Genomic DNA, 27,134 nt, shown 5'->3' with positions numbered 1-27,134 from the left:
TCCTGTGACTCTGTCTCCTGTGACTCTGTCTCCATGTGACCTGTCTCCATGTGACTCTGTCTCCATGTGACTCTGTCTCCATGTGACTCTGTCTCCATGTGACTCTGTCTCCATGTACTCTGTCTCCATGTGACTCTGTCTCCATGTGACTCTGTCTCCATGTGACTCTGTCTCCATGTGACTCTGTCTCCATGTGACTGTCTCGTCTCTGTCTCCAGTGACTCTGTCTCCATGACTGCATCTGACCGTCGTCCGCGTCTCGTCCCTCCGTGTCTCTGCGCCTCAGCAGCAGCAGCAGCAGAGATGGGCGACTTCCGAGACATCAGAGGCTTCTTCACCAAGGCCGAGTGGAGCGATCTGGCCGAGTGCGAGAAGCGGCGCTACAGGAACATCAAGCAGAACCACGCCGTCCTGCTGAACCTCGGTGGGTACGGCAGGCCGAGCCTCTTCGCAACTCAACTAATTGTCGCAGTGATTATAATGATGAGACCAAGACGTCGTAGCAGAGTGGCATGCATGGGGCGCCATGGTGGCGAGATGTTAACTACCTCGCCTGGTCTACAGGAGGTCGTGGGTTCGATGGCGACCCTGACGATGCCTGTCATATATCTGGAGTCTGCGTGTGTCTCTCCCCGGTGAGATGTTAACTACCTCTCATGGTCTACAGGAGGTCGTGGGTTAGATCCCGGTCCTCCGGGTTTTTGCTCCACTTGTAGAATCAACATCACGCGTTTAGAGTATTTGTCTGCTGCTATAAATGTCCACGTGGTAAGCCACTTGGTTGAGCTGTCATTTGTGGCAGCCAGGTCGCTTCTGAAGAAGGAGCCAATAGCTCAGTGGACTTCACCTGGTGAAGTAAAAATAGATTTAGTTTTAGTTTAATGATTTGTTTACCTTTACTCTACTTTGCACGCCTATCGTGTTTGTGTTTTGTGTTGTAACTTTCTGACCCCGTGCCCCCTATGGGACATCTATGAAAAAGAGCTTCATAGCTCATCGGATTCATAATTCTAGTCACGTAGGTAAAAAATAAAATTAAAATTAATCAAAGTAAAATTAAAATTTATAAAAGTACTTTTATTAATTTAAATTTTATTTTTTACCTACGGATTCATAATGTTGGAGAGTAAACCCACAACATTTACAAAAATAGTTTATTTTGACTTAAAACTTTCGTGACTGCAGGAATTCATATTCTTTGGTTCTTTCGATAAAGTGACGTAGATAGAAAAACTAAAATAAAAATAAAGTGAATAATAAAAATGATAAAGCACTCATGTATAATCAAAACTTTTGAGTTATAAATTAGTCTTCTTGGTTCTTTCGGTAAAGTCACATAGAAGGGAAAAAAACATAAAATACAATTATTAAAATACAATTTTAATGTTTTCTTTTTATATTTATTATTTCCCTTCTACGTGACTTTACCGAAAGAACCAAGAAGATGAATCCCTGCAGTCACGAAAGCTTTAAATTGAAATGTATACATTAGTGTTTTTTTTATGGAGCAGTCTAATTAGTGTCTTATTTTTATAATTTTTATTCACTTAATTTGTATCATTTGAACTGCCTCTATTGGGAGGGTTTCCACATAACCATGAGATCTTTTAACAATCTCCGTGACAAGAAAGTTCATCTGATCGAGTCACTCACATTTCTGAAGAGATGCCGTGACTCTAACGTAATACCGATCTCATTGACACTGATTTCTGCTGCAGTCACATCTTCCAATGCCAGACGAATTTTGTTCAGGGCGAGCTTGGCCCTGATCTCAGAGAGAATTAGACTGCTCCATACTGAACTAGATCATGTAGACAAGACACTCTTGAAATCACACTTAACATTGACGGGAAAAATGTCGACATCTGATTGGGAACATGTAGATAACATGACCGCTTAATCAGCCACTACAATGTCAGCGAAATGTAAAGATCTGATTTTCGAGTTCAACCTCCTTTCTAACAAGAAACCAGATCCACACGTTAAAAGGTTAGACGTTGACAAGGTTGTTATTAATCTGAGTAATAGCCCAATGTGCGATGGTCTAAAGTCGGTTTTGGCTAAAGGGTTGAACTTCTCAGTCACCCCCAAACACATTCCAGTGGATGACGTTATTGCCCAGGTCGATGTCGCTCTTAAGGGTTTGGGGCGCATCGCTGCAGACGTTACAAGATCTGAAATTGCTGCAACCCTCAAAAGCGCTAAGATACCAGTCAGCAACATCAGTGAGGATGAACGTTTTTGTGGTTTTGATTATTTTTATTCACTTTATTTTTCTATCTACGTGACTTTGCCGAAAGAACCAAAGAATATTTACAAAAAAATGTATTTTGTGTGTGTGTAATTTGTTTACCTTTTCTATACTTTGCACTCCTATCGTGTTTACTGTATTGCTTGGAGTTATTGTAGCAGCCAAATAATATAAATGAACGTAGTAGCGGTACACCGTTGCGCTGTATGAAATAATCATCACATTTTTGGCAAAAGTTATTTATTCCTCGCGATTCGAGACCCCAGACAGAAGGATATTTTGGGGTGGTGGTGGTGCGTCAAAATCAGTTGTCGTGATGCCAAAGCGGTGGGAAGACGGAACGTGACATGAGCAGCACTGAACACGAAGCTTCGCAGTCTGTTGCCGTACAGCGGCGCCCAGTCTGATGACGATCGGCTGCTCCGTGCTCCAGTGGCAAGATTGGACTCCTCGTGCCCCTAGAGACTCGGTCGGACGGTGCCTCGATACGACTCGTGGTGTCGCCACCGCACGTTCGGAATGGGGGACGCGGCTGCTGAATCTGAGTGCAACTTCTGATGGAGAGTCCTGCAGCTCACTCAAGGGGCAACGGCGACATCGTCGGGACTATGAAAAATAAGAATCGGTTTTACTCTTTATGGGAATGAAACAGGAGGTGTTAAGATGTTCAAACACCAGATAGATATAGCTTTTGCAAGGAATCAGGTTACTGCATTAACCACGCGTACTGAACATGCAAACAAACACTCTCTGATAACATTAATCATTGTCTTTGATACTGATTGGTCTACCCCAGAGACAGCCTTCTTCATGGCCTAGTCTCACCAGTGTCAGACCAGAGAACAACACCAAAAGGCGACCAGTACAAAGACAATGTAGTGTCAAGAGCATTTATAGCTCGGGGTGAGTAGCTATATCATTGGACCTTTTTGCCAGAATCAAAGTATAAAAAATAGGAATCGGTTTTACCCTTTCTGGCAATAAAACAGGAGCTGTTAAGATGTTCACACACCAAATAGATGATTCCTTTTTGCAAGGAATCAAGTTACTGCATTAACCACGCGTACTTGTGTTGAACACGCAAACAAACACGCTCTGATAGTAATCACATCGTCAGGACTGTGTTACGAGGACCCGGTGTGTTGCTATGCTGCACGGGTGTACTGCCAATACGTACAAATAACAATGACCGACTGCCTCCTTGCGCAGGGATGAACCCGGCCCAGCCCGAGTTCATGCGCGCACGCGGCAAGCGCAGGGCGAGGGGGAATAGAGCGGAGTGCGGGCGGTCGAGCGACTCCGACGAGGAGTGGACGGGGAGGAGGAAGAGGAAGGAGGTGGCGATGCACGGAGGACGAAGAGGCAAACGTAAAAGGGCGCTTGCAGACCGTGCAGAGACCCCCTGTAGACTCACACAGAGACCCCCTGTAGACTCACACAGAGACCCCTGTAGACTCACACAGAGGCCCCCTGTATACTCACGCAGAAACCCCCTGAAGACTCACAAAGAGACCCTGTGTAGAATCACACAGAGACCCCTGTAGACTCACACAGAGACCCCTGTAGACTCACACAGAGACCCCCTCTCGACTCACGCAGAGACCCCCTGTAGACTCACACAGAGACCCCCTGTAGACTCACGCAGAGACCCCCTGTAGACTCACGCAGAGACCCCCTGTAGACTCACGCAGAGACCCCTATAGACTCACACAGATACCCCCTGTAGACTAACACAGAGACCCCCTGTAGACTCACACAGAGACCCTCTGTAGACTCACGCAGAGACCCCCTGTAGACTCACGCAGAGACCCCCTGTAGACTCACACAGAGACCCCCTGTAGACTCCCACAGAGACCCCCTGTAGACTCACGCAGAGACCCCCTGTAGACTCACACAGAGACCCCCTGTAGACTCACACAGAGACCCCTGTAGACTCACACAGAAACCCCCTGTAGACTCACACAGAGACCCCCTGTAGACTCACGCAGAGACCCCTGTAGACTCACACAGAAACCCCCTGTAGACTCACGCAGAGACCCCCTGTAGACTCACACAGAGACCCCTGTAGACTCACGCAGAGACCCCTGTAGACTCACACAGAGACCCCTGTAGACTTACGCAGAGACCCCCTGTAGACTCATGCAGAGATCCCCTGTAGACTCACGCAGAGACCCCCTGTAGACTCACACAGAGACCCCCTGTAGACTCACACAGAGACCCCCTGTAGACTCACGCAGAGACCCCTGTAGACTCACACAGAGACCCCCTGTAGACTCACATAGACCCCTGTAGACTCACACAGAGACCCCCTGTAGACTCACACAGAGACCCCCTGTAGACTCACACAGAAACCCCCTGTAGACTCACACAGAGACCCCCTGTAGACTCACGCAGAGACCCCTGTAGACTCACACAGAAACCCCCTGTAGACTCACACAGAGACCCCCTGAAGACTCACACAAAGACCCCTGTAGACTCACACAGAGACCCCTGTAGACTCACAGAGACCCCCTGTAGACTCACGCAGAGACCCCTGTAGACTCACACAGAGACCCCCTGTAGACTCACGCAGAGACCCCTGTAGACTCGCTTGATGAAGCTGGTTGTAATCACCAGCGGAACCAAGTTAAATGCCCGCTCACGGCCAACACCAGTGACGACGATCCGAACTGGTCCTGAGCCTCCCCTAGGTTGACTCAGCGTCAAAATGAGTACCCGGTGCAGTGGTGTGTAGTAAACATCACAACTGGGGAGACAAAGACGGTCGGGCGTGTTGCTAGCTGCCCATCCCCCCGTGTGCCGTGCTGGCCTTCGTAGATGCTGCTTGCTGACAGCACTTGACCGCAACAGTCTGTGAAGGCTACACGGGGCATCTTTTTAATTGTGGACCGAGTTGGCACAGTCGCGGGCACAGGTGGTGCATCTGGCAGTCATCTCAGTAAACCTATGGCACCTGCAGGGTCCGTCTCGTGACCTGCACCTAGCCTGGCACAACAGTCAACCCATGGCATGGCACCTGGTTCTGTCCTGTGACAACAGTCTGTTAAGGCGGCACAGGGGAGATCATTGACTTTTTGGTAAATATGTGAGTGAGTAAATGTTTTCATGCGTAAATACGCGTGTGGGTGTGTTCACACGTGTGTGTGTGTGTTAATGCATTTCCGTGTGTTCACACGTGTGTGCGTGTGTTAACGCGTGTGCATATGGGGAGCGGTAGTGTAGCGGTTAGCGCGCTGCGCTATGAACCCGGCGACCCGGGTTCGATTCCCGCTCACGGTCAACACCAGTGACGATTATTTGAACCGGTCCTGTGCCTCCCCTATGTCGGCTCAGCCTCAACTGAGTACCTGGTGCGGTGTGTAAACATCACCACTGGGGAGACAAAGACGGTCGGGCGTGGTGCTGGCCACCCACCCCCTCGTGTACCGTTCTGGCCTTCATAGGTGCTCACTAACAGCACTTGCCCCTACAGTCTGTTAAGGCTATACGGGGGAGCTTTGTCCTTGCATATGTTCATGCGTGTCCGTGTGTTCACACGTGTGTTCACGTGTGTGCGTGTGTTCACGTGTGTGCGTGTGTTCACGTGTGTGCGTGTGTTCACGTGTGTGCGTGTGTTCACGCAGGAGGAGGCAAGGGGGCTGCTTCACGCTGGGCCACCGTGGGAGAGTCTCACGCGAGGGCAGCTTCCAGCAAGCGCAAGGTCTCTGTGCACAGCGCACGGCACTCCTCTCGTTACAGCTGCTGCTGCTGTTGTCTTTAGTTTGTTGTCCTTCCCCCGCACCTCCCATTAGCGAGGTTGGCTACGTACGGTGACAAAGACATTCAACGTACATACATACTACTAGACACTGCTATACCAGGGACGTGCGGTCAGGGGAGACGGGCGAGGCAGAGCCTCACCTGTCATATACTCCAATGAAAATAGCTGTTACGAAAAGTACAAAAAAATGTTCCACTGGTCTGTGTTATAAAAGTAATTTCTATATAATTATACCAGAGACGTGCGTCATTATTGTGGTGGTGGTGGTATTGGAACGCGCGCACACCAGCTCCGGTTAACTCCCATTACTTACCTGTGCGGGGCGGTTGTGATATCCCTAGCCGGGGCCCCTCCCGAGGGGAGGGGGCTGTGGGGTGTGTGTGATCCCACAGAACCCCGCCCCTCAGTGGGGAATCGTATAAAAGGCGAGACTCTGAGAGGAGAGAGTTAGTTCGAACAAGCCAAGGACGAAGAACCAGCTGAAGTCCAGCTAGCTAGACCCTGGGACTCCTCTGACCCGCTGTCCTTCTAAAGGCCGGGCAGAGCAAGCCAGTGGTGCGACCCCAGAGCCGCGAAGGCTGATGTCCTTGTAAGGGCCGGATTCGTGTGGCTGGTGGTCAGGACCTGTGCCTTGGCTGGGCCAGGTCAGGTAGTCTCCTTGAGAGGAGGGTCGTAGTATTGGTGGGGAGTCGGTGAGTTAGCTTGGGGAGTTAGCTCCCTTGAGAGAACGGGTGAAGAGGCCGTTACCTCTTCAAGTGTGAAGCTGTAACGGGCTCAGAGTTAATAAATATGGGTTGCCTCTACTTCAACTGTCTCTGTCGTCACGGTGTCCACTACATTATTATAATTAGTTTATTAATTAGTTGAGTTGTGAAGAGGCATGGCCTGCCATACCCACCGAGGTTCAGCATGACGGCATGGTTCTGCTTGATGTATGGAATCAGATTTACAGATTCAGAATATCAGAATTAAAATATGTATTGTACTGGAGGAATCCGATGAGGTGTCAGGGTCGAGATGGAACCCGCGACCTCCTGCGTACCAGGCGAGGGAGTTAACATCTCCTAGCCACCGCTGGTCACCGCACCAACTCCGCCCCCACACCCCCTCCGCCCCCTCACCCCACCGCCCCCTCCGCTCAGACTAAAGCGGAAGCCCTGGAGTACGTGTGGAGCATCTTGCAGGGCGTGGAGGAGGAGGAGCAGCAGGAGGAGGAGTTCAGGGGATTTGAGCTGAGGGAGGTGCACAAGGCCAGGATGGCGATGTTCAGGCTGGAGCGCAGAGCCACCGCCTGCAAGGAGGCCCTGAGGGTGGCGCTCCAGAGGATACGTGGAGGTGCGTAGCCTGCAGCGGTGATTTCTATTCCCACCGCAACTCCACACTCCCCTCTATTCTCACCGGAACTCCACACTCCCCTCTATTCTCACCAGAACTCCACGCTCCCCTCTATTCTCACCGGAACCCCACACTCCCCTCTATTCTCACCGGAATTCTACACTCCCCTCTATACCCACCAGAACTCCACACTCCCCTCTATTCTCACCAGAACTCCACACTCCCCTCTATTCCCACCGGAACTCCACACTCCCCTCTATTCCCACCGGAACTCCACACTCCCCTCTATTCTCACCGGAACTCCACGCTCCCCTCTATTCTCACCGGAACTCCGCAATCTTCTGTTAGTGCTGATGGAAGTCGCCACTGCTGTTGATGCTACTGCTACATGTGCTCCTGTCAGGGCTGCTGCTGGTACTGATGCAGCCTATGAACTAAACGATGTTTATTTTTCTTATTGGTTCTTTCGGTAAAGTCACGTAGAAGGGAAGTAATAAAATAATAAAAATAAAACATAACAAAACAATTCTCACGACGTTTCGGCCACAACGCAAGCAGCCGTCCTCAGGTGAAAACCAGGTCTGTCGAGGCGACAGCGTCTGAATGATACAGCACACGTGCTTGGAGCATATATATAAGCTGGGTTGGAAGGGGGGAAAAGAGCGCCTTGACAAAAGAATATGCATATCAAGAGGCATTTAGCATATTTATGGGAAATGCAGGTATGTGATTAGTACTACTCATGCCCGTGCATTATGCAGGATTAGCAGCATCAAAGGGAGGGGATATGGGAAATGCAGGTATGTGATTAGTACTACTTATGCCCGTGCATTATGCAGGACTAGCAGCATCAAAGGGAGGGGATATGGGAAATGCAGGTATGTGATTAATACTACTTATGCCCGTGCATTATGCAGGATTAGCAACCAGGGTGTGCCCCACTGAGCTGTGTAGCTGTTTTTCAGAAGCGACTGGCTATCACAAATAAGAGCTCAACGAAGTGACTTGTCATCATCGTCATTACGTGGACATTTATAGCAGCCAAATATTCTCAACGCATGACGTTGGTTCTATATGTCGAGGGAAAAAAACGAAGGACCCGGAGAAAAATCCACGCAACCACGGGGAGGTATTCGCCATGAAAGTTTGCACAGACAAGGAATTTACTATGGCCGGAAGGTGCATACATTCAACATGTAGGAATCTTAAAACTGAAATGAGTGGTATACAGTCAAACTATACTAAAATTACAAAGTCTAACTAATACTAAGGGGCTAAAGTATGTAAAATTGTGAATAAGTGTACAATATAAAATGTAAACTAGCCATAATATACAATCTAAAAATACAAAAATACAAATAGGGTAACATGTTGTAAACTATACAGTCGGGATGGAACCCACGACCTCCTGTAGACCATGCGAGGGAGTTAACATCTCGCCACGGAGGAGAGAGAGACACGCAGACTCCAAATATACAGCAGGCTTCGTCAGGGTCGGGATGGAACCCACGACCTCCCGTATACCACGAGAGGTAGTCAACATCTCGCCGTGTTTGCCTGCAGGCTCCTCCGTGCCGCCGGCCTCCGCCCAGGCTGTGGCGGTGTCGCGCAGCGCTCGCTCTCGCTACGGCCTGCGCCCGCGCGAGAGGAAAGTCTACACAGAGGTGGAGGAGCCCCAGGACGACGACTTCTTCTGTGAGACCCCCTGCTCCCTCTCACTCTCTCTCTCACTTTCTCACTCTCTCTCTCACACTGTCACTTTCTCACACTCTCTCTCTCACTGTCACTTTCTCACACTCTCTCTCTCACTGTCACTTTCTCACACTCTCTCTCACACCGTCACTTTCTCACTCTCTCTCTCTCACTGTCACTTTCTCACACTCTCTCTCACACTGTCACTTTCTCACACTCTCTCTCACACTGTCACTTTCTCACACTCTCTCTCACACTGTCACTTTCTCACACTCTCTCTCACACTGTCACTTTCTCACACTCTCTCTCACACTGTCACTTTCTCACACTCTCTCTCACACTGTCACTTTCTCACACTCTCTCTCACACTGTCACTTTCTCACACTCTCTTAGGGCCGTCCATTAATGGCGTCACGCGATTTTGGACCCCCCTCCCCCCCATCACACGACATCACAAAAAGTCAGACCCCCCCCTCAAATGTGACGTCACAAAGCTCATTTAATATGCTTAAAATCGCTTCAAACTATTGTCATTGTAGTGCATATTTAATGTGGCACTGCAGTCTGATGTTGTAGGAGAAAACATTTATTAAAAAGTATTTAATTAAGTAGAACGTGTTGTCTGTGGTTCCTCACACATCGTCACAAATGTCTGACCCCCCCACCCCCCTAGGTGCATGAAGTCATTTATGGACGGCCCCTTACTCTAACTTTCTCACACTCTCTCCTATCTCTCTCTATTGCTCCCGCGCTCTCACTCGATATATTCCACCTGCTCCCTCTCACTCTCTCTCCCTTTCCCTCCCTCTCACACGCTCCCTTTCTCGCACTCTCACTTACCTCCCTGTCTTTTGCTCCCTCACTCAGGGATGCAGGGAGGGAGCAGGGAGGGTGACAGGGTTTACATCTCCGATGAGCGAGCTAAAGAAGTTCACAATGCAGAGAGGGAGGAAAGGAGGCATCTGTCTGGAGCGCTCCTCACCCTCTCACTCTCTCACAGTGCCACTGCTGCTGCTGCTGTTGCTACTGCGGTTCGCCCTCCTCCTGCTGCTGCTGCTGTGGCTCTCAGTCTGCGAGCTGTGCAGGGATTTCTACCTGGGGGAGTGCTCCGTGCACGGCCCGCCAGAGTTCATTGCAGACGCGGCCGTGGCCCCGGGAGTGGCCAACAGGGCCCGGCTCAGCCTGCCCCAGGGCCTCACCGTCGGCGCCTCCTCCATCGCCGGCGCCGGCCTCGGGGTGTGGAGCAACAGGAAGAAGCTGCCCAAGGGGGTGATTTTTGGGCCCTACCAGGGAGAGGTGTCTGAGGAGAACCCCGTGAGCGAGTACTGCTGGCTGGTGAGCTGCTGCTGCTACTGCTGCAGCCTCCTCCTATTCCTACATCATCATCGTGTGTGTGGAGAGGAGGCTCGTGAAGGAGATGCAGAGAAACCCATAGCCTCACACAGTCACCCACAGACTTACACAGAGATCTAGAGACTGGCACAGAGAGACCCAGAGACTCACAGAGACCCATAGACTCACACAGAGACCCATAGACTCGCACAGAAACCCATAGACTCACACAGAGACCCATAGACTCGCACAGAGACCCATAGACTCGCACAGAGACCTATAGACTCGCACAGAGACCCATAGATTCACACAGAGACCCATAGACTCGCACAGAGACCCATAGCCTCACACAGTCACCCACAGACTCACACAGAGACCCAGAGACTGGCACAGAGAGACCCAGAGACTTTGCACAGAGACCCAGAGACTCGCATAGAGAGACCCACAGACTTGCACAGAGACCTAGAGACTTGAACAGAGACCCAGAGACTCACAGTGGGACACACAGACTCACACAGAGACCCAGAGACTCACACAGAGAGACCCAGATACTCACACAGATGCTCAGAGAATCGCACAGAGAGATCCACAGTCTCACACAGAGACCCAGAGACTCGCACAGAGACCAAGAGAATCGCACAGAGACCCACAGTCTCACACAGAGACCCAGAGTCGCACAGATACCCTAGAGACTCGCACAGAGACCCAGAGACTCGTACAGAGACCTAGAGACTCACCCAAAGACCCCCAGAATCACAGAGAGACCCAAAAATTAACGTAATTATTTGAACTTGTAACACACAGCAAAGACGGTGGTCACCGCATGGCGCGGCGCTTACAGATGCACTTCTGCGGCCGTCTGGAAGGTTCTTCCTTCCAATGTTAGGAAGCCACTGGGAGCTATGCACTTTAAAATCTTGTAGATTGAAAATGCATTTCTTTAGAACTGCTTTTAGTGTTTAGTTTGTTGTCCTTCCCCCGCACCTCCGATCAGCATGGTTGGCTACGTGCGGTACGAAAGAAGTTCAACTTACAGTCCAACTGACATTAATTATCCGTGGATCCGCTCGTGTGCGTGTGTGTTTCAGATTTACAAAAACAAAAAGGATCGTGAATATGTTGATGCTCAGGATGAATCTAAATCAAACTGGATGAGGTGATTATTGTCTGAAGGACCACTACACAGAGACCAGAACCACTACACACAGAGACCAGAACCACCACACACAGAGACCAGAACCACCACACACAGAGACCAGAACCACTACACACAGAGACCAGAACCACTACACACAGAGACCAGAACCACTACACACAGAGACCAGAACCACTACACACAGAGACAAGAACCACTTCACACAGAGACCAGAACCACTACACACAGAGACCAGAACCACTACACACAGAAACCAGAACCACTACACACAGAGACCAGAACCACCACACACAGAGACAAGAACCAGCACACACAGACCAGAACCACTACACACAGAGACCAGAAACACCACACACAGAGACCAGAACCACTACACACAGAGACCAGAACCAGCACACACAGAGACCAGAACCACTACACACAGAGACAAGAACCAGCACACACAGAGACCAGAACCACTACACACAGAGACCAGAACCACCACACACAGAGACCAGAACCACCACACACAGAAACCAGAACCACCACACACAGAGACAAGAACCACCACACACAGAGACCAGAACCACTACACATAGAGACCAGAACCACCACACACAGAGACAAGAACCACTACACACAGAGACCAGACCCACTACACACAGAGACCAACCCTGGGCCTCCCCTTGGTCGACTCGGCATCAAATGAGCACCCGGTACGGAGCGTGGTTCCAGCCACACCACCCCCACGTAGCGCCCAGTGCCGGCCCTTAATAGGCGCTCGCTAACGGCGCCCACCCCGCCCCCGCGTCTGCCCGCGCAGGTTCGTCAACTGCGCGAGGAATGAGCAGGAGCAGAACCTGGTGGCCTTCCAGCACCGGGGGCAGATTTACTACCGCACATTCCGTGCCGTGGGGCCCGGCTCTGAGCTGCTGGTCTGGTACGGCGAGGAGTTCGCCCAGGAGCTGGGCATCGCCTGCGAGGCCGGGCCCTCGCGACGCCGCAGCAGCAGCAGCAGCGAGATGGCTCCTAGGGCCACCGCCAGAGACCTGCAGCCCGTGCAGCCTCCACCAAGCGAGGAACACCGTGAGCACTGCTCACCAGAGACTCACCACTGCTCACCAGACTATAGCCACCACTCACCAGAGATGATAGCCACCACTCACGAGAGACGATAGCCACCACTCACCAGAGATGATAGCCACCACTCACCAGAGATGATAGCCACCACGCACCAGAAATGATAGCCACCACTCACCAGAGATGGCAGCCACCACTTACGAGAGACGATAGCCACTACTCACCAGAGACGATAGCCACCACTCAGTAGAGATGATAGCTACCATTCACCAGAGATGATAGCGACATCTCACCAGAGATGTGGATGTAGCTACCACTCACCAGAGATGATAGCCACCACTCACTAGAGATGATAGCCACCACTCACCAGAGATGATAGCCACATCTCACCAGAGTTGGTAGCCACCACTCACCAGAGATGACAGCCACCACTCACCAGAGATGATAGGCACCAGCCACACTGATAAGGTGGAAGTGAGTAACTGGTGTGGTGTGTAGTAGTAAACATCGCCACTGGGGAGACAAAGGCGGCTATGTGTGGTGCTGGCCACCCTCCCACTCGTGTGCCGTGTTGGCTTTCATTGGTGCCCATAACAGCACTTGTCCCAAAAGTATATACAGGCTATATGGGGGTTCTTTGTCTTTGTGTGTATATATAATGGAGCCCACTGCACTACGAACCCGGCCACCTGAGTTCGATTCCCACTCACGGCCAACGTCAGTGGTGAATATTTAGGCCTCCCCTAGGCTGACTCAGCCTCAAATGAGTACCTAGCTTAAACGTGGAAACATCGCCACTGGAGAGACAAAGGCGGCCGGGCCTGGTGTTGGCCACCTACTCCCTCGTGTGCCATGCCGGCCTTCATAGGTACTCGCAAACAGCACTTGCCCAACAGTCTGATATGGCTGTGGGAAACCTTTACCTTTGTGTATACACACACGTGTGCAAGAGTGTTCATGTCTAGATGTTGGTGTGTGCGCGTGTGTCTTGTTCCTCTGGGATGACGCAGGTGGAGTGGGTGTGGAGGTCACAAGGCTGCCGTGTCCTGCCTGCAACCGTCAGTTCATCTGCCGCTCGAGTCTACAGTATCACGTGCAGAGCAGACACCCCACTAAGCCCAGTAACAAAAGTCATCAGTGTGACCAATGTCCATACAGCACAGACTACAAGAGTACCTTGAAGAAGCACCAGAGAACACACACGGGAGAGAAGCCGTTCAAGTGCACCGTGTGTGAGAAGGCGTTTGCACGGCTATCACATCTTCACAGCCACCAGAGAACACACACGGGAGAGAAGCCGTTCAAGTGCACCGTGTGTGAGAAGGCATTTGCACATTTACAACATCTTCACAGCCACCAGAGAACACACACGGGAGAGAAGCCGTTCAAGTGCACCGTGTGTGAGAAGGCATTTGCACATTTACAACATCTTCACAGCCACCAGAGAACACACACGGGAGAGAAGCCGTTCAAGTGCACTGTGTGTGAGAAGGCGTTTGCACAGCTATCAGATCTTCACAGGCACCAGAGAACACACACGGGAGAAAAGCCGTTCAAGTGCACCGTGTGTGAGAAGGTGTTTGCAGACCCATCCAGTCTTTGCCGGCACCAGAGAACACACACCGGCCAGAATGCATTTTCTCATTCCCGTGGAAACAGAAAAGTCAGCCATCCTGAGCAAAACGCGCACAGCGCCGAGCTGTGAATTAGTTTTAAACAACAGGCCACGTGACTAGCCGAGGCTGTGCCACTCTTGAAACTGATTTTGAATGTGAACACGGAAACCTACGGACCCTCCTACACCTGCCTCACACTCTGTGGGGGGTGGGAGATTAAACCGACCTGGCCACCCCTCGATTGCAAGTGCGGAGTTCTAGGTCCCAACCACTGCACGTGTCCCCCCCCACCCCCATCACCTGGGGGTCCCTGTGTGTGTGAGTGTGCAGAGTCCCCCGTGCAGAGCTGCACTGTTGTTACCCTAGAGGGGGACACCGCAGGGCGATCCACCTACAGATACCCCAGTCTGCACGTCTCCCGCCGGTCTCCATGCGCACCGCGTGCCGTCTCGTAGCCCTGCCCCGTGCGACGTACGTACAGTACGTACAGTACGTACCCATCCAGCGGTAGACTGAACCGCGGCCGATGACGAAGGTGGCATCCGCTCACAAATCTCCGTGCACTCAGTCCCGTAGCCCTGAGCCATCGCTTGCGCGATATTCACTTTGCCGCTGAGAGGAAAGCTACGGGGAGGAGGTGGGGGGGGGTGTTAGGAGAGGACATCTGTGGAACGGCTGGAGATCTGCGAAGAAGAGCTTCATAGCTCATCGGATTCCTGCGGTCTGAAAAAATATTCCGAGAGGGCGTTGGGGGAGGGGGGTGTAGGTATGATTGGGGCATCTGCACTTGGATCACCCTGCGTGTTGTTGCTGCCTCCCCCGTTGAAAATGTTCCCAGCGTGAACTTAACCCTTTGCCGTCGCGACGACGCCGCGCGCCGTGCGTGAACGTCGTCGTCGGAATAACAAAACGCAGTAAAAACTAAAGCAACATTATCGGTACCGAGGCTCCCACAGGGCCACGCGGGGCAGGGAGTGTGGCACAGTTTTCGCGCCGGCTAGCGCAGAGTGGCGGCGGTCGTGTCGCTACGCTTCTCTGCGGTGAGCAACGACGTCTTTATAACAACAACAGCAGTGCTGCTGCTGCTGCTGCCACTGCTGCGGTGAACGGTGACAGCCACCCCGTGACCTGACCCCCACCCCGTGAACGGTGACACCCACCCCGTGAACGGTGACACCCACCCCGTGAACGGTGACACCCCATGGGTGGAAAAAACCCGATTTTTCCAGCTGCAGGCATCGGGTTTTTTCTTTAACACAATTAAACCCGATTTCGGGGAATTAAAACCTGGTTTAATGAATACGAAACTCTGATAGGCTTAGGCTGCTTCCTCGTCGGTGCTGCTATGGTACTCGGGGCCGTCGGGCACGGGGTAGTCGTAGAATGCGGCGGGCAGGTTGGTCTTAATGAACACGAGCTTCTCCACAATCGTGGGCGCCAGTGAGTTCCTTAGCTTGGAATGGATGAAGCCCATCGTTGAGAAGTGCGGTTCTGCAATTAGAACCAATGAAACCGGATTTCTCTCAATCTTAGATGATCGGGTTTAATATAAAAAGACAATTAAACCCGATTGTAAAAAACCCGACTGTGCCACCCTTGTGACACCCACCCTGTGAACGGTGACACCCACCCCGTGAACGGTGACACCCACCGACCCTGCAACTCTGCAGACGTCTCGGACGCGGGAAAGGGTTGAGAGATTTTCTGCGTCCCGGTTGCTCGCGTGATGTCGCACGGTGGTGGCGCGCGTTGACTCTTGCACGTTTAAGAAAGTTGAGCGTTAGTTTGTGATTCTGTTTAAAATGATATATATACATAAACTAACAAACATTATCTTGGGATTCTACCAAGTAAGGTCCAACTGGATACGTAGTAGCTCTTTTATCAGACGCGACCACCTGGCCATCACAAATGAAAGCTCAACGAAGTGGCTTATCATTGTGTGGACATTTATAGCGGCCAAATACTCTGATTGCGTGATCTCGATTCTAAATGTCGAGGGAAAACCGGAGGACCTGGAGAAAATCCACACGACCACGGGGAGAGAGAGAGAGAGACGCGCAAACTCAAAATATACAGCAGGCGTCAGGGTCGGAATCAAACACACGATCTCCTGTATACCAGGAGAGGTAGTTAACATCTCCACATGTGTTCAGAGTATTTGGCTGCTGTAAATGTCACGTGATAAGCCACTTCGGTGCGCTGCTGTCATTTGTGATAGCCAGGTCGCTACTACACAGCTCAGTGGGGGCCTTACCTGGAAAAGTAAAATGATTAATAAAAATCTACTGTATTCTTGGTTCTTTTGGTAAAGTCACGTAGAAGGGAAATAATAAAATAATAAAAATGTAAGAATCAAATTAACACGACGTTTCGATTGCAACACAAGCAATCATCAGTTTATGAAAACCCACAACAACAAAAACAATATTGCTGTGGTTTTCACACCTGATGATGATTGCTTGCGTTGCAATCGAAACGTCGTGAGAATTGTATAGTTTTATTTTTATCATTTTATTATTTTCCTTCTACGTGACTTTACCGAAAGAACCAAGAATATGAATCCCTGTAGTCACGAAATCTTCAAATCGAAAAAAAAATCTCTTCTTGGTTCTTTCGGTAAAGGCACGTAGAAGGGAAGTAATAAAATAATAAGAATAAAACATAATAAAATAATATGATATAATAAAATAATATAATAATATAACATATTATTATATAAGTCACTTATAAGGCAAGTAATAAAATAATAAAAATAAAACAATAATTTAATATAATAAAATATTTTATTATATTTTGTTTCATTATCTTTTATTTTTATTATTTTATTACTTCCCTTCTACGTGACTCTACCGAAAGAACCAACAATATGAATCCCTGCAGTCACGAAAGCTTCAAATCGAAAAACAAAAATCTCCTGTTGAGAATGACCTCACCGGACCGGTGGAGGCAGCGCTGCCGTCTTGGTCCCAATTGGCAGCGGCGGCGTCTCGTTGGTTGTGAAGGCGGCCCAGCTCACACAGCCCGTGCCGGTGCAACAGGCCGTAGTCTACCCGGGGTTCAAGCGGCCTAGGCTACATTGTACCCGGGTGTATCATGGCCGAGGCCAAATTATACCCCTCTAGGCCAAATCATACCCCCATGATAGTAATAGTGTTGAGCGATATCTTCTTGTTTAGTGCTGCCTAACGGCGTGTGCGACTTCACGATGATATTGGTCCCGGTCTAGCACGGCGTGTAGAGTTTGTGCTGTTGTTAATTGTAGCCATGTTTTGATGTTACTGAGCCATGTCGTTTTTGGCCGTCCTGGTCGTTTTTTCCCTTCGATTTTTCCTTCCAGGATTTGCTTTAATAGCTGGTATTTGTGATATACACATGAATTACTAAATTTTTCCAACATTTTATTTAAAACTGTAAACACATAGACTTTGATTACTTCAACCAGAAAAACTGATAATAACCCTAAAAATGCTTCAATTGATCAAATTGAGATTCTTACTTCCATTTATACGCTTTTTAGATATCGATTGAAGTCCGTTGTCGGCTGTTCTCTGTATGGATAATTGCCTTTGAACTTTCACATGGGGCATGTTCTGCCCTGGAGGGGGGGTATGGTCTGGACCAGTCTAGTTTAAACCCCCGGGTATAGTTTAGCCTAGGACACTTTATCCCCCGGGTCTACTCTGGCCTGGGCCAAACTATATCCGGGTTTAATCGGGGCAGGGGTTATTTTTAAATCCTTTATATTAAGTTCACTTGCTTGCTTGCTTGCGCGCTCACGACCGTGCAAATCTTTCAGTCGTTTTTTAACCGACTTCCCGTGATCCAATCGAGCTGACATTTTGCACACAGACTCGTTGTGCGTGACAATTTATTTTCGTGAAAAAATTTTACCAAAATTTTACACTTTTTAGGAAAAAAAAAATTGTATTTAATTACCAATTGCTTAATGGTGGCAGGCAACCATCTGAGCCATAGGTGGCAGCCATCTCAAGCCAGAGGACGAGAGGACTCTAGCCGCCACGCATATAAAGGATTTATAGTGAAAAACTTTGTTTTTACGGGTTAATTTTTAGCCTGTTTCACCGGTATCTCCAGGAGGTCGGAGCGACTTGCTCTGCGGTAACACTTTTCCGTGACAGAGGTTTGGTTTTTGTTGTTGTTGTTGTTGGGTTAGAGATCTCGTAAATATCAACATTGTGTCGTTAACCCACCACCACCCACCACCATCGCCTGACACGGCCAATCAGTCAGGGTTTGTCACGTAAACGAAACGTGCCAATTGGTTACCAACTTCAGCACACACAGCGCTTGTGTGTCGGGGAGAGTGAACCCACAACAGCATTTACAATTCGAGTGCCGGTGACGTTTCGCCGGTGATTACAAACAACGGCGACCGGTTTCATCGGGCGATGTGCCAGGATTGTGATCCAACGCCATCTAACCCAGGAGCAGCAGCAGCGACGACAACAAAAACCTTCATCACAGACACCGCTGGTCGCAAGAGACTGCGCGTGGCGCTTTGTGTTGCCGTTGCCACGAATCGTCGAAGCGCGTTCACGATCTGTTGTTCTCCTGTAACGCGGTGGTCATTTCGATTTAAATCTTCTTTCGTGACTGCAGGGATTCATCTTCTTGGTTCTTTCGGTAAAGTCACGTAGAATGGAAATAATATAATAATAAAAATAAAACAATAAAGTAATTGTTTTATTTGTATTGTTTTATTATTTAATAATAAAATTATAAAAATAAACATTTACTTTATTATGTTATATTTTTATGGAAATAATAAAAATAATAAAAATAAAACAAGAAAGTAATTGTTTTATTTTTATTATTTTATTATTTAATAATAGAATAATAAAAATAAACATTTACTTTATTATTTTTTATTTTTATGGAAATAATAAAATAATAAAATTTAAACAATAAAGTCATTGTTTTATAATTATTATTTTTATTTAATAATAAAATAATAAAAATAAACATTTTCTTTATCATGTTTTATTTTATTTATTTTATTATTTCCATTCTACGTGACTTTACCGAAAGAACCAAGAAGATGTGGTGGTCATTGTTGCGTTCCTGAAGAACACCGCGTTGTGGAGAAATAATATAAACTATAGGGGGTGAAGCGTGGTCCGCGACAACACGCGAGATGATGGGTGAGACAGAGGCCGGACTACGACTGAGGCGCGTGGGTAGCGTCTAGAAGCAGCATCCAGCAGCATCCCAATGCCTCCTCGCGTGATGCCGCTACGCCGAGGCAGCCGCACGGAGAACCGCTTGTTCCTACTCGCGTTGCGACCTCGTTCCGTTCGCTCGCTCGCGTTGCATCCAATCCGCATCCGCGTCACAAACAGCGTGTTCCCCTACACATCATTCATGGCGTTTTATCATCCAATCGGCGTTGTTCAAACTAACACGCGGCGTTGTAGGAGAACCAGACTGTGCCGTTGTCTTCTGCTGTTTAACGCAGAGGCCGCATCGACCGTTCCAATAGTCGCTGTAGCCACTGCGAGCCCCAAGCTGTCGGCTCCCGGCTCTTAAACTCCCCCCCCCCCCCCCTGGCGTTATCTGTAGTCGTTACACACAGCAGCACCTGGTCACAGCTGCTCACTGCTAATCCTAACAACACCAATCCCAGTCGTCATCCCTGCACCTCAAGGATGGTAAAACTATGACCCAACAAAATTACACATCACACTGTCCTACAGACTTCAATTCACACGCCCCTACAGATGTGTTTTGGTCATGTGCCTACCATTCCTCTATTCTGCACTGCTACGGTGTTTATTGTGTTGTGTTTGTTGTTGTGGCGTTCTGACCACGTGCCCCGACTGGACACCTGTGGACAATAAAGAGCTTCACAGCTCATCGGATTCCTCCAGAATAAAAATTTAAACTTTAAAAACTCTGATGACGTCACTGCGTGGTGACGTCACGCGTCTAGCCCCCTCCACTCCCCCGTTACCCCCCACCCCTCCCACCCTCCATTCCCCCCTCCCGCCACTCACCAACCGCCATTCCGCCCCCTCCTCCCCCCACCCCCCCACCCCCCCCCACTCCCCCCCACCACCACCAACCGCCGCCATTGGCCACTGAGTGACGGTGACGTCACCACGGCGCCTGTGCCAGGCTGGGTGCACTTCGAGGCTGCCGCGTGAAGTGTCGACGGCTCGACACTGAGGTGGTGACGTCACGCGAGCGTTGTGTTTAACGATTTAACGATATTAGCGTAAAGATATGAGCATTAGCTCAAGTGATGTGAATACGTTCGGATTACCTCAAGTAATGTTACATTTACCTGAGGTAATTTTACCTCGCATAAGGTAAAGTTACCTCATTTGAGATAATGTTACCTTACCTGACGTAATTTTACCTTTGCCTGAGGTAATGTTACCTCGACCTAACGTTATATTACATCGCTTGAGGTAAAGTTACCTCACGTGAGGTAAAGTTACCTCGCCTTCCATTGAATTCCGATTATGTAACCCTGAGGTAATAATCGCGCGATAATTGTGTTTAATGATTTAACTACGTGAGAATATTACGATATGGGCATTAGCTGAAGTGATGTGAATACGTTCGGATTACCTCAAGTAATGTTACATTTACCTGAGGTAATGTTACCTCTATGTGAGGTAAAGTTACCTCACTTAAGGTCAAGTTACCTCGCCTGAGGTAAAGTTAACTAACCTGGGGTAATGTTGCCTCTACCTGAGGTGAAGTTTCCTCACCTGAAGTAATTTTACTTCGCCTAAGATAAAGTTACCTCAGCTGAGGTAAAGTTACCTCATTTGAGATAATGTTACCTTACCTGACGTAAAGTTACCTCGGCCTGACGTTATATTACTTCGTCTGAAGTAAAGTAACATCACCTGAGGTAATGTTACCTCTACCTGAAGTAATTTTACCTCACCTAAGGTAATGTTACCTCGCATGAGGTAAAGTTACCTCATTTGAGGTAAAGTTACCTCACCTGAGGTAATGTTATCTCGACCTGAGGTTACTAAGGGCACCACGGGGTGACCAGCCCCTCCCCACCCCCCACCCAGCCCCTCCCCACCCCCCACCCAGCCCCTCCCCACCCCCCACCCAGCCCCCCCCCACTCAGCCCCACCCAGCCCCTCCCCACCCCCCACCCAGCCCCTCCCTCCCCACCCCCCACCCAGCCCCCCCCACTCAGCCCCACCCAGCCCCTCCCCACCCCCCACCCAGCCCCTCCCTCCCCACCCCCCACCCAGCCCCTCCCTCCCCACCCATCCCCACCCCCCCACCCAGCCCCACCCTCCCTACCCAGCCCCTCCCTCCCCACCCAGCCCCACCCTCCCCACCCAGCCCCTCCCTCCCCACCCCTCCCCCCACCCAGCCCCACCCTCCCCACCCAGCCCCTCCCTCCCCACCCAGCCCCACCCCACCCAGCCCCACCCTCCCCACCCAGCCCCACCCTCCCCACCCAGCCCCTCCCCTCCCCAACCATCCCCACCCTCCCCACCCAGCCCCTCCCTCCCCACCCAGCCCCTCCCTACACGACGGACGGACGGACACATTAATCCCCTGTGGGCTGGTGTAACCAGGAGGTTCCTACCAGTAGTCAAGTGAGGATTCTATCTCACGCGAATTTTAAATCGTAAGATTTACGCTACGAGACGACTTCACGTTACGATTACAGCTACACATCTCGTACAGTGTTGACACGAGCGACTAATTAATTGTACAAGATTTACTTTGCACTGAATGAGAATGTCGCGGTGAAGATTACCTTATAATATAACGTGATTTGATACGGATTGCATCACATTCTGATTACCTTACCCTCAGTGCCGGATAAAGTTAGTTCGGGGCCTGTAGCATGTGCTAGAAAGGGGCCCAATAATTTTTTTTAAAACGTAAACATTAAAACACATTTTTTACTTGCACAGTAAAGTATTTGTATTTTTTCATTTGCTATACAGCCGGATAATACGACTAATCGCTAACCTTAAACACCCAGTCGTTCATAAAAAAAAAAGTTGAAGTCTGTATAGTACTATAGTAATAGAGCAAGTGCAGAATCAATTAACCCGAATTGATATCTTGAAAGCATTTAGCGCGGGGCCCTTGAAAGTGCGGGGCCCGTAGCATTTGTAGCAACTTTTGCGACTCCGATAATAAACCCCCCCCCACTCCCCCCCACCCCATCACCCCCCCCCCACTCCCCTCCCACCACCGCCAATCGCCGCCATTGGCCACTCAGTGACGGTGACGTCACCACGGCGCCTGTGCCAGGCTGGGTGCACTTCGAGGCTGCCGCGTGAAGTGTCGACGGCTCGACACTGAGGTGGTGACGTCACGCGAGCGTTGTGTTTAACGATTTAACCACGTGACGATTTTACGATATTAGCGTAAAAATATGAACATTAGCTGAAGTGATGTGAACACGTTCGGATTACCTCAAGTAATGTTACATTTACCTGAGGTGATGTTACCTCATCTGAGGTGATGTTACCTCAGGTGAGGTAATGTTACCTTAGCTGACGTAATTTTACCTCTGCCTGAGGTAATGTTACCTCGACCTAACGTTATATTACATCGCTTGAGGTAAAGTTACCTCGCCTTCCGACAGTCTGTTAAGGCCACACGGGGGATCTTAGTCCCGTATCCCTGTGACTCTGTCTCCCTGTGACTCTGTCTCCGTGTGACTCCATCTCCGTGACTGCGTCTGACCGTCGTCCGCGTCTCGTCCCTCCGTGTCTCTGCGCCTCAGCAGCAGCAGCAGGAGATGGGCGACTTCCGAGACATCAGAGGCTTCTTCACCAAGGCCGAGTGGAGCGATCTGGCCGAGTGCGAGAAGCGGCGCTACAGGAACATCAAGCAGAACCACGCCGTCCTGCTGAACCTCGGTGGGTACGGCAGGCCGAGCCTCTTCGCAACTCAACTAATTGTCGCAGTGATTATAATGATGAGACCAAGACGTCGTAGCAGAGTGGCATGCATGGGGCGCCATGGTGGCGAGATGTTAACTAACTCGCCTGGTCTACAGGAGGTCGTGGGTTCGATCCCGACCCTGACGATGCCTGTCATATATCTGGAGTCTGCGTGTGTCTCTCCCGGGTGAGATGTTAACTACCTCGCCTGGTCTACAGGAGGTCGTGGGTTCGATGGCGACCCTGACGATGCCTGTCATATATCTGGAGTCTGCGTGTGTCTCTCCCCGGTGAGATGTTAACTACCTCTCATGGTCTACAGGAGGTCGTGGGTTAGATCCCGGTCCTCCGGGTTTTTGCTCCACTTGTAGAATCAACATCACGCGTTTAGAGTATTTGTCTGCTGCTATAAATGTCCACGTGGTAAGCCACTTGGTTGAGCTGTCATTTGTGGCAGCCAGGTCGCTTCTGAAGAAGGAGCCAATAGCTCAGTGGACTTCACCTGTGAAGTAAAAATAGATTTAGTTTTAGTTTAATGATTTGTTTACCTTTACTCTACTTTGCACGCCTATCGTGTTTGTGTTTTGTGTTGTTGTAACTTTCTGACCCCGTGCCCCCTATGGGACATCTATGAAAAAGAGCTTCATAGCTCATCGGATTCATAATTCTAGTCACGTAGGTAAAAAATAAAATTAAAATTAATCAAAGTAAAATTAAAATTTATAAAAGTACTTTTATTAATTTAAATTTTATTTTTTACCTACGGATTCATAATGTTGGAGAGTAAACCCACAACATTTACAAAAATAGTTTATTTTGACTTAAAACTTTCGTGACTGCAGGAATTCATATTCTTTGGTTCTTTCGATAAAGTGACGTAGATAGAAAAACTAAAATAAAAATAAAGTGAATAGTAAAAATGATAAAGCACTCATGTATAATCAAAACTTTTGAGTTATAAATTAGTCTTCTTGGTTCTTTCGGTAAAGTCACATAGAAGGGAAAAAAAAACATAAAATACAATTATTAAAATACAATTTTAATGTTTTCTTTTTAATATTTTATTATTTCCCTTCTACGTGACTTTACCGAAAGAACCAAGAAGATGAATCCCTGCAGTCACGAAAGCTTTAAATTGAAATGTATACATTAGTGTTTTTTTTTTATGGAGCAGTCTAATTAGTGTCTTATTTTTATAATTTTTTATTCACTTAATTTGTATCATTTGAACTGCCTCTATTGGGAGGGTTTCCACATAACCATGAGATCTTTTAACAATCTCCGTGACAAGAAAGTTCATCTGATCGAGTCACTCACATTTCTGAAGAGATGCCGTGACTCTAACGTAATACCGATCTCATTGACACTGATTTCTGCTGCAGTCACATCTTCCAATGCCAGACGAATTTTGTTCAGGGCGAGCTTGGCCCTGATCTCAGAGAGAATTAGACTGCTCCATACTGAACTAGATCATGTAGACAAGACACTCTTGAAATCACACTTAACATTGACGGGAAAAATGTCGACATCTGATTGGGAACATGTAGATAACATGACCGCTTAATCAGCCACTACAATGTCAGCGAAATGTAAAGATCTGATTTTCGAGTTCAACCTCCTTTCTAACAAGAAACCAGATCCACACGTTAAAAGGTTAGACGTTGACAAGGTTGTTATTAATCTGAGTAATAGCCCAATGTGCGATGGTCTAAAGTCGGTTTTGGCTAAAGAGTTGAACTTCTCAGTCACCCCCAAACACATTCCAGTGGATGACGTTATTGCCCAGGTCGATGTCGCTCTTAAGGGTTTGGGGCGCATCGCTGCAGACGTTACAAGATCTGAAATTGCTGCAACCCTCAAAAGCGCTAAGATACCAGTCAGCAACATCAGTGAGGATGAACGTTTTTGTGGTTTTTGATTATTTTTATTCACTTTATTTTTCTATCTACGTGACTTTGCCGAAAGAACCAAAGAATATTTACAAAAAAATGTATTTTGTGTGTGTGTAATTTGTTTACCTTTTCTATACTTTGCACTCCTATCGTGTTTACTGTATTGCTTGGGGTTATTGTAGCAGCCAAATAATATAAATGAACGTAGTAGCGGTACACCGTTGCGCTGTATGAAATAATCATCACATTTTTGGCAAAAGTTATTTATTTCCTCGTGATTCGAGACCCCAGACAAGGATATTTTGGGGTGGTGGTGGTGCGTCAAAATCAGTTGTCGTGATGCCAAAGCGGTGGGAAGACGGAACGTGACATGAGCAGCACTGAACACGAAGCTTCGCAGTCTGTTGCCGTACAGCGGCGCCCAGTCTGATGACAATCGGCTGCTCCGTGCTCCAGTGGCAAGATTGGACTCCTCGTGCCCCTAGAGACTCGGTCGGACGGTGCCTCTATACGACTCGTGGTGTCGCCACCGCACGTTCGGAATGGGGGACGCGGCTGCTGAATCTGAGTGCAACTTCTGATGGAGAGTCCTGCAGCTCACTCAAGGGGCAACGGCGACATCATCGGGACTATGAAAAATAAGAATCGGTTTTACTCTTTATGGGAATGAAACAGGAGGTGTTAAGATGTTCAAACACCAGATAGATTATAGCTTTTGCAAGGAATCAGGTTACTGCATTAACCACGCGTACTGAACATGCAAACAAACACTCTCTGATAACATTTAATCATTGTCTTTGATACTGATTGGTCTACCCCAGAGACAGTCTTCTTCATGGCCTAGTCTCACCAGTGTCAGACCAGAGAACAACACCAAAAGGCGACCAGTACAAAGACAATGCAGTGCCAAGAGCATTTATAGCTCGGGGTGAGTAGCTATATCATTGGACCTTTTTGCCAGAATCAAAGTATAAAAAATAGGAATCGGTTTTACCCTTTCTGGCAATAAAACAGGAGCTGTTAAGATGTTCACACACCAAATAGATGATTCCTTTTTGCAAGGAATCAAGTTACTGCATTAACCACGCGTACTTGTGTTGAACACGCAAACAAATGTTGAGGTCGCTAGCCCCCGAGATCCCTCCCTCGATAATGCTAACCGCCGGGCTAACATCATCAATCGCCCCCCCGCTGCTAAGCGAACCGCTGCTAGGTTCCTCACCCATGGTGTGGGAGCCGTCGCCCGAGGATTCCCCTCCACCGCGGGTCCGCGTAGTAGGCATGGTTGGATACCGCGTAGTTTTATGTCCCCCTTTACGCTACCACGATACCTCCCTTTCCTAATCGCGTACCTGCGACCCACACGGAGCGAACGTACGCACACACACACACACCGCTCCGTGCACTCCAACTCCACACTGACTACTCGCGTTATGATCGTGCACCTGTATCACACGCGGAGTGAACACACGCGACACCCACTCTCGCACCGCTCTGCGCAGCGCTCCCCCGAGGCGAGCCGCAGCACTACAGAATCACCGCGCACACACGCTCACCCGCGCGCTCAGCTCCGCGCAGCGCTCACTCACGTGGCGAACCACCGTGCACACAGCGCACCCACACGCTCACACTGCTCGACCAGATCACGCGAGACCACGCTTCGCTATTAATGATTTATTATCTGATACCTGGCAATTTAATGTTAAATCAGTGAGTCGACGAGGCTGGCCTACGCTGATACCTTTATACCTATTCCCGATTTATCTGCTATGATTCCAATTCACCTTCTTACTCTCTGTTGGATGCCCACGGCGGTTCGTTGATCACGTACTCGCAGCGTGCCTCGATGCGTCTCACGGACGTTCGGGTCGCTGGACTGGAGAGCGTCCTGTCGCCTGGCGCTGGAGAGAGAGAGCGATTTCCCCTTTGCGCCCCCGTATTTATCCTCCCTACCTCACAGGGATGCTGCGCTGAACAATGGGCTCGTGCACCCCAAGCCCGCGCACGGCGGTTCCGGGCGCTTTTGATCTGCTAATCAGTGAGCTGCGTTGGCGGCGTACATCCTAATTACTCCCTTACCCTGCGCGCTCAAGCGTAATTATGCCGTCCCTCCGCTGCCGGTGCGGGGGTGC

At 49.2% G+C, this 27,134-nt stretch overlaps 1 protein-coding gene across 3 annotated transcripts; it reads left to right on the top strand.

Annotated features, from left to right (window-relative positions):
- The first annotated feature begins 6,595 nt into the window (after positions 1-6,595).
- On the top strand, positions 6,596-13,627 carry LOC133339931 (histone-lysine N-methyltransferase PRDM7-like). 3 transcript variants are annotated; one of them, XM_061548042.1, is made up of 5 exons: positions 6,596-7,346; positions 8,910-9,041; positions 10,039-10,373; positions 11,459-11,526; positions 12,329-13,627. In XM_061548042.1, the coding sequence occupies exons 1-5, from the start codon at positions 7,268-7,270 to the stop codon at positions 12,681-12,683; spliced, it is 969 nt and encodes a 322-aa protein (XP_061404026.1). In that variant the 5' UTR covers positions 6,596-7,267; the 3' UTR covers positions 12,684-13,627. The 3 variants fall into 3 exon arrangements, with proteins under 3 accessions (XP_061404026.1, XP_061404025.1, XP_061404024.1); XM_061548041.1 differs by lacking the exon at positions 6,596-7,346 and having other exon boundaries at positions 8,240-9,041; positions 10,108-10,373; XM_061548040.1 differs by lacking the exon at positions 6,596-7,346 and having other exon boundaries at positions 8,240-9,041.
- The last annotated feature ends 13,507 nt before the right edge of the window (positions 13,628-27,134 follow it).

The sequence above is a fragment of the Lethenteron reissneri genome, unplaced genomic scaffold, assembly GCF_015708825.2.
Source record: "Lethenteron reissneri isolate LAM-NWPU_2019-01 unplaced genomic scaffold, ASM1570882v1 scaffold_573, whole genome shotgun sequence".
In the NCBI taxonomy this organism is placed as follows: Eukaryota; Metazoa; Chordata; class Hyperoartia; order Petromyzontiformes; family Petromyzontidae; genus Lethenteron; species Lethenteron reissneri.
This window is presented reverse-complemented; position numbering and strand designations above follow the sequence as displayed.

Excerpts from the sequence above, each read along its gene's own strand:
- LOC133339931 (XM_061548040.1), top strand. The coding sequence starts at position 8,738 with ATGGAACCCACGACCTCCTGTAGACCATGCGAGGGAGTTAACATCTCG. Across the intron at positions 10,374-11,458 it reads TGAGCGAGTACTGCTGGCTG|ATTTACAAAAACAAAAAGGA; the intron begins GTGAGCTGCTGC and ends TGTGTGTTTCAG. Across the intron at positions 11,527-12,328 it reads TCTAAATCAAACTGGATGAG|GTTCGTCAACTGCGCGAGGA; the intron begins GTGATTATTGTC and ends CTGCCCGCGCAG.